Source organism: Rhinatrema bivittatum, chromosome 14, assembly GCF_901001135.1.
Source record: "Rhinatrema bivittatum chromosome 14, aRhiBiv1.1, whole genome shotgun sequence".
NCBI classification, from domain to species: domain Eukaryota; kingdom Metazoa; phylum Chordata; class Amphibia; order Gymnophiona; family Rhinatrematidae; genus Rhinatrema; species Rhinatrema bivittatum.
The window spans coordinates 14,727,669-14,735,301 of NC_042628.1; the positions used below are offsets into that span (position 1 = coordinate 14,727,669).

A 7,633-nucleotide genomic window follows, 5' to 3' on the forward strand; every position below is an offset into this window, starting at 1 on the left:
TCTCATTTCTATAGATTCTATTTACAGAATACTTTTTCTGAATGTTGGATTTAGTGAAAACAAAAAAAAAAAAACCTAACAAAAAACCCCAAACTATAACATATTTATAAATTTCAGCTGCCTCAAGGGAGTAAATAAATCCATCCCCCTGCCTGTAAAAAAAAAAAAAAAAAAAGATACTGTAGTGACCTAACGCCAGTTTCTGAATTTTCGCACAGAATACTTTACATCTTAGTTCAGGTGAAGTGATTATTCTTTTTTTCTATTTTCTTTCCTGCAGATGTAAGGTGAAAATAAGCTAGAAAATCTTCCATCTGGGGACTTGGATGTACAAGGTTTGTTACATTCCTGAGCCTACTGTGTATGGTGCTTTTTATAAACTATATTTCTTATTTGTTCTCCTGTGTGAAAACTGGCTCGCAGGACACTTCACGAGAACAGAGAGGAACAGTGTACATTTGTTTAATGCCACATCAAAGCAAGTATTGTAGCACTCCGGGGAGGAAACAATGGGACACTTGGCAGGCCGCAGGACGGTGGCCTGGAATGAAAGGAAGGCACAAACGCTGGGAGTACTTGCGACGGAACAAAAACTCTTACAGCCAGGAGCGGATTTATGCCCGAACAATCGATGGTGCTTTATGTCCAGAAATGTGCCTGCTTTCATGATGAAGACTGGAGAGACGCCGATGGACTTCAGGCACCGGGAAAAAAAAAAAAGGGAGCAAGAGAAGAAGCCGGAATGTTTAAAGCGATCAAGTACTGCACAGAAACCAACAATAATACATCTTTGCTTGGTGATGGTTCACGACTTTACAAAATACCGTCTGGGGAGCCTTAAGTGGACTTTTATTTTTTAATACACCATAAAGTGGTTATTGTGCTTTCTTTTACTCTTTTTTTTTTTTGCCTAGCTTTTCTATTATCTGAGGGACATTTACAAATACATTTACTGGACTGTTGTTTCAGTTAAGTCAGTGCAAGCATTATGATATTTTTCTCCTAGCAGGATGCAAACTTAAAACTGACTTGTATTCAGGTAATGAGAGAGGGAATTTCACAGGAAAGCTTATCGATTTTTTTTGTCTGGCCTTCTGCCACCGAATTGTCCCCAGAATTTTAAGGAACTTTTCAAGAGCGTGATGCCGTAGGGTGCCTGGCTGAAACTCGAGTGGGAGGGGGGGGGGGGGGTCATGTCCGGTTTTTGCCTCGCCACGAGGATGCGTCCCGGCAGGCGTTTATTTTCCGTACGTGGGATGACTTTTTCACTTCACCTGTTTGTGTGCAAAGTGAACAATTATCTTCTTGCAACGGCATTGCAGAGGGGTGGGTGGGGAATCTCCCTGCTTACCAATATTTGATCAAAAAAAACTAAATTCTTTATTTTTGGTAAAAAAAAAAAAAAAAAAAGAAAAGTTATGCTTATGTGTATTCAACAGAAGTATGTGGGATTTTTTTTTTTTTGTAAAGTTGAAGTTTGTATTTTTTATCTAAAATTAAGTTTTTATATAACTGAGAAAAAGCCTGCTATGTTTTCTTGAACCAAAAATAACAAACAAACAAAAAAAAAAACACCACAAGACAGAAATGCATTTTGCGGTCATATTTTTGTAGCACCATATCCCATCCTGCACCTAAATATTTGAAATGACAACAGGGTAGGTAAATTCTCAGGCACTGTCTGTCCTGTATCCTTCAGCTGCGCACTGTAGGCATCACAGCTTCCTCTCTCTGCCCTGCCCCCTCCCCTCCCCCCCACACACACTTTCGTCCCCTTTGTTTTCTAGAGGTTTATATTACATGGCCTTTCTTTAATCATCACATAATACATTACACATAGAATAAGCTACTAGGTTATTTTTTTTTGCACCTGTGCGACAGGACGGGAGGGTTATTTTTGTGTTGTATGATCTCAGGCCCGGATTTAGGCTCAGGCAGCCACTGAGGGCGCCAAATTATGAAGGCACCAACCACCGGGGCCAAGGAGCAGTCTTCTGTCTCTCTTGCTTTAGGATCCTGCCCTTCAAAAAAAAAAAGGCACCAAGGTAGCACTCTGGCCCAGTAACCCCTTCCCCTGCTTTCCAGTCTCCAGGGATGAACCCCCCTCCCCCCCCCCCCGTTGCCTGAGCTCATCCTCCACTCCTGCCCACGGCGCCCTGCGTATTCCATTGCGCAGAAAAGCTGGAGAGAGAATCTGTGCTATAGGCTTACCTTGATTCATGACGTTTTCTTTGGGAGCGATGTGCTGCTGAATGTTTAGTGGAAACAAACGTTTAAATCTAAAACAAAAGGAAATAATATAATCCTGACCTATCCAGGAGTGGGGAGGGCGGGATTATTCTGTCTTGGCCTGAGGGGAAAACTCCTCGGTGAGTACTGGCTCCCTTTTTTAGCATTTTAAGTTCTTAAAAAATAGTATCTAGATATAGCCCCAGCAAACCATTGCCTCCTCTCTGCCCAGTTGGTGTTTCCCCTAACCTGTCACGTTTTCAGGATGTCCACGATGAAAAGGCATGGGAGAAATTTTGCATGGCGTTGGAAACCTGAGGCATGCAGATTTATCTCCTGCGTATTCACGGTTGGATATCTCAGAAACCCGACTGGGCTGTGGCTTCCCCAGGACAGGATTGGCGAGTCCTAGTCTCTTCGGCCATTTCATGTTTTCAGCCCCTCTTCAGCTCCCCCCACCCCCTTCGTCGACATTTTTTTAAAGATGAACGGCTTCTGACGCCAATGCAAGAGACCCAGTCAAGTCACCTAAATTGTATTTTGTGATCATCTTCCCCGTGTGTTACATGAACGTCAAAACTGGAAATACATGTACTAAAGCTCCGTGCGCTCACTTTGCGACTTACGTGTACCATACATAATGTTATGCACAAGAGTGTTTGTGTCGACGTTCAAAAAAAAAAAAAAAAAAAAGCTTGTAAAAAAAAAAAAAAGTATAATTTATATATTTATGTTTCAGTGGGATTTGCCGATAATGTTGCTCAGTCCTTTTTTTTTTTTTTTTTCGCCTAAAAGATATCTAAATGATAAAGAATTCATATATTCATTAAAAACATGTAGATAAAAACTTATGATGTGACCCAATTGTGACTAGTGTGACAGCGTAAGAGATTGCTGACGTTAACCCATGTACACTGCCGGCCCAGTTAATTTCAGGAGGGTTGTCCTAACAGTTGCTCTGTACAACTTTCTCACGTCTGGGATGTGCTCCTGCAGATGCATCGTAGACATTCATGTCGGTTTAATATGCCTGCATATTAAGAGCACCATTAGGGTCTGAAAGAAGAGCTTTCGTTTAGAGGTGAACAAGCCAGAAACTCCACTGGGCGAGGCAAGTCAAGAGGGTGTGGCTTTCAGTTCTGTTCACAGAGGATGCAGCCAAGATCTACTTACTCGTAATGGCAGGTTTCCTGCGGCTGGAGAGATGGGGCTGAAAGCCACAGTGAGGCTACCCCGAGGTCTGCTGAGGCGGGGCTGTCTCTAAAGGAAGTTGAATTGGGTTAATTCCCTGGGTACTGTGCTTTGGGAGGACCCTGGTTTCTCCCCGATCCCTCTTCCCTTCCCGTCCAGCAGGAGCAGAGAGCAGCACCTCTTGCCTGAATCTGCTTCTTTCTCTGCCAGTTTCATCCCGAGGTCTGAATACGTGGATGGGGGTGAGCAGCTTTTTCCATGCACTGTAACTGGACACCCCACCAAAGGCGAGGTCCGGGCTTGAGGAAGGTCCTGCTGTTTAAATCGATGATAGAATTTTAAATGTAGCATAGCTTGCGGCAACTCGCAATTCACTGCACAGGTCTGCCTTGCCAAAACAGCACTGGGTCCTAGGTCGTGGTCTCGGACAGCAACAACCCTAGCCAGGAAAGGGCAAAGCTGCCGATATCACACCCGGGGCCCTGGAAGAGCAGTACATCTATTGATTAAAAGAAAACCAGAACAAGCCAGACTGCCATGTAGCATCCCTCAGCTAGGTGACACAGGCAGAACGCAGACAAGCCCCTCGCCAAAGACGGAATAAGGGACCAACAAATCAGAAACGGAAACGTGGAGACAAAAAAACCCCCGAGCAGGCGAACCTGAGACACCGGACTCGGCAGGTGCAAGAGTTAAAAACATCACCCCTCCTATTCACTGCTGTCCCTTACTACTGATCCCAGGTCTGGACTCGGGCCGAAGGCGCCTCCTCTCACCCAGCCTTGACTGCTTCTCCTACCCAACATCTTCTCCTACCCAGCATCTTCTTACTCTCCCTTCCCTGTAGCATGAGCACCTCCATCCCCCTCCTCCCCCTGGCGCCCAGAGGACGGTCCTTCCCTCTTCCTCACTTGTGTCGGGTTTGCGTCTTAGGCCTGGCCAACCCGGTGGGAGGCGGCAGGGGGAGGAGGGGGCCCTTCTCCTCTTGCTTCAAGCAGGGCCAGTCGGCTCGGCTCGTGGATGCGATTAGCGGCAGTCGTTCTCCCTTCAGGCCGGCCGAGTTGGCAGGCGGTGGAGGCGGCTCCGTGCGGGCCGTGCTGCCGCCCCGTGCATCTCTCTCCCGCATTCTTTTTTTTTTTTTGGGTGCGCGAGTGAGAAATTGAGGTGGTGAGCCAGGCGGGTAGCGCCGCAGGCTCCGCCTCGCGCTACCTTCCCCGCCACGTCTCGACCGGGCACGGTGCCGAAAGGGGGAAAGCCCAGACCGTCAGCGACCGTGTGCCTGGGGCTGGCGAGTCTTGCGGGGAAGCAGACATAGTTCGCAAGCACTGCTTGTTTGCCTGGGGGCGGGAGAGGATTGCACCCGGATGGCGTAGGGCATTGGAACGGATTGTACTGAAGGTGACAGAGGGGGGGGTGGGGGTCACAGGCCTCCCCAGGGTCAGTTCTTTGGTCAGTAGCTGCTTCTATGACTGATCTAATTTTATTTTGCCACGAGCAGTAACCCAGCTTCAGTTTTTTTTACTTAAAGCATCTTTCTCCCTAAATATTTATCACTTTCCTTCTAAAAATATGAGGCAGAGAGAATCCCAGGGAGGCTAGCAAAAACAATCCAGAAGTAACCTTTTACCGGCTTGTGGCCTAGTGGCAACTTGTCTCTCAGAGTTTATGGGGAAACAGGTCCAGACTGGCTTTGTGGCTTACAAACCAAAAACACATTTTTTTTTTTTTTTTTTTTGAAAGGTAGCTTTTCCTTGGCATCTGCTAAGTCCCCTCTTCCTGTACTTTTGAAGGCGCATAGGTGAGGCACTTAAAAGTCCAATTCATTTCGAGAGAAGAGTGGCCATGTAAAAAGCCACTCTCAAAAAAAGTCAGCTGGGTGGATGTGCAGAGAAAAAGTGTGCCTCTGTCTAACTTCAGAATGAAAAGACAATTTGCAAATGAAAAAAAATACACATATCTGCAATTGTGGGTTAAGACTAGAGCATGACACACTTTGGTGTGATGTGCATAAGCCTTCCCTCTTACTGGTACCCTTATTGTGTCGTTCTCAAGGTGTATAATGCTGTCTCTTAGCCTGGGTACCATTCCAGTCTGACCGACTTCAGTGATTACCAGCCTTAGTTGGTCTTCATGCCATCTTTTCTCTTGCAGGACTCTTAGGGGATCTCTTAATTCTGTCAACCCCAAAGAATAAGTATTTTCCCCTGATTTCACACCCTGCACGGCTGCTGGAAAGTTTGGAGAAGGGACTTCCTCAGAAGGTCAAACTTCTAAACATTGTGCAGCAGTAGGTAATATTTTTAGGGGCCATAATAACAAGCCTTAATGATTCTTGGGTGAAGTCATCTCCTTTTGCAAGGAAGGATTTTGTTTGGTTTTTCTCACATGGCTGTAATGTGTCTGGCTAGGTTATCACCAGTCCCCAGGTAAATGGGTTAGAAAACCCGACCAGCACCTACGTGAAGAAGTAAAACGTGACTTAGAAACCTTACCCTCAAGTATTTCAGAAGAACAAGCAGTAGTACCTCTGCATCTAACCAATTTTTTATTTAAGTCATTATTTTTATCCGTTCAAATTTGTTCCCTTAGAGTTCCCCCGAGCTTCAGATAACAGCAACCCTGTTATCCAGACAGGTTCCGTGAATCCAGATTCCTTGAACTTGATTGGTTTATATTGGCTTTGACATTACAAGTGACATCACACACTTCATGAACCAATCCAATCTCATGACATTCCGTTAGCAGTAATCCTTGATGCTGTTCCGAATGAGTGCACTTTGGGGTTGAGGGGGAGGAACCTGAAACATTTAAAATATGCCTTTAGCAGTAGGAATTTTATGTGACACAGGATGGCCATTATTACGCGATAGGTATGCTCTTTGAAATATTGAAAGGAATGATTTTCTTCAAAGCCAGGTTTCTTGGAAACAAGGCATTTTCCAATAAATGTATCCAGTAGCTCAAGCCTGTTTAGCATTTTATTTAACTCTGAATATTGTACTGTACAAAACCTTCTTGTATCTAGGGTTGATGTTTGTCAGAAGACACTTCCACTGGAGAGTAATGCACTGTACTGCATTATGAATATATCTAGCCACTAGGAAAAGTACACACCTTGGGGCAAAGATATTTATAATTTTAGTGTTTGGAAAAGTAAATGCTGTTTGTAGCCAGTTTATGAGAGAGAGACTCCTGTCTGTATAAGTCACAGTGCAGCAAACGGACAAGCAGCTACTTGTCAAAAAGATAAAATATAGGGCTGCTTAGTGGCTGGAAGAAGGCTATTTATAAAGCAATGTTAACATTTTGAGTTCCTCGGTGGTCTTGAAAGGATGGTCAGATTCCACTAAGATGGGCAAACTGCTTCCTGTCGAACACCTAAGCCAAAGTTCGAAGATATACAGGCAAGGTTGTAGGAAACCAGCGCTCTTCTAAACACGGCAAACCTCAGCAGCCCACAAACGGCAAGATGAGAGAACTCCACTCCAGCCTTCCATTTTAAAATCCCGTGTCAAATCAGAAACATTTAGCCACAATATAAGTTTAAAAGAAAACTGCATTTTTATGGGGATAGAAGAAGGGTTTTTAGTAGGCATGTTGTGTTAATATTTTGGGACTGTAGGGAAAGTTCTCATTCAGGGACCGTACAAACATGGCAGAAAAAGACAATTTTGGCCTATCTAATCTGCCCATTCACAATTAACCAGCTTTACAATCACCATCTGTCCCTGTTTCTGTTAAGGGTAGTAACTGCCGCTCCGTGCAGATTACCCCCATGTAGGGTAGTAAGTGCCTCTCCATACAGATTACCCCCGTTTCTGTTACGGATAGTAACTGCCTCTCCGTGCAGATTAACCCCATGTTTCTGTTAAGGGTAGTAACTGCCTCTCCATGATTACCCCCATGTTTCTGTTATGGGTAGTAACTGCCTCTCTGTGCAGATTACCCCCATGTTTCTGTTAAGGTTAGTAACTGCCTCTCCGTGCAGATTACCCCCATGTTTCTGTTAAGGTTAGTAACTGCCTCTCCATACAGATTACCCCCATGTTTCTGTTAAGGTTAGTAACTGCCTCTCCGTGCAGATTACCCCCATGTTTCTGTTAAGGGTAGTAACTGCCGCTCCGTGCAGATTACCCCCATGTTTCTGTTATGGGTAGTAACTGCCTCTCCGTGCAGATTACCCCCATGTTTTGCCTTTGAAGGTGAGGTCTCC

At 45.0% G+C, this 7,633-nt stretch overlaps 1 protein-coding gene across 4 annotated transcripts in view; it reads left to right on the top strand.

Annotated features, from left to right (window-relative positions):
• The window catches only part of PDGFA (platelet derived growth factor subunit A), a 31,394-nt gene extending 28,452 nt beyond the window's left edge, over window positions 1–2,942 (top strand). For all 4 annotated transcript variants that reach the window (XM_029576777.1, XM_029576773.1, XM_029576774.1 and 1 more), the window contains one exon: window positions 281–2,942. In XM_029576777.1, the coding sequence (XP_029432637.1) occupies window positions 281–286 (6 nt within the window). In that variant the 3' untranslated portion in view covers window positions 287–2,942. The remainder of the gene's footprint in view (window positions 1–280) is intronic.
• The last annotated feature ends 4,691 nt before the right edge of the window (window positions 2,943–7,633 follow it).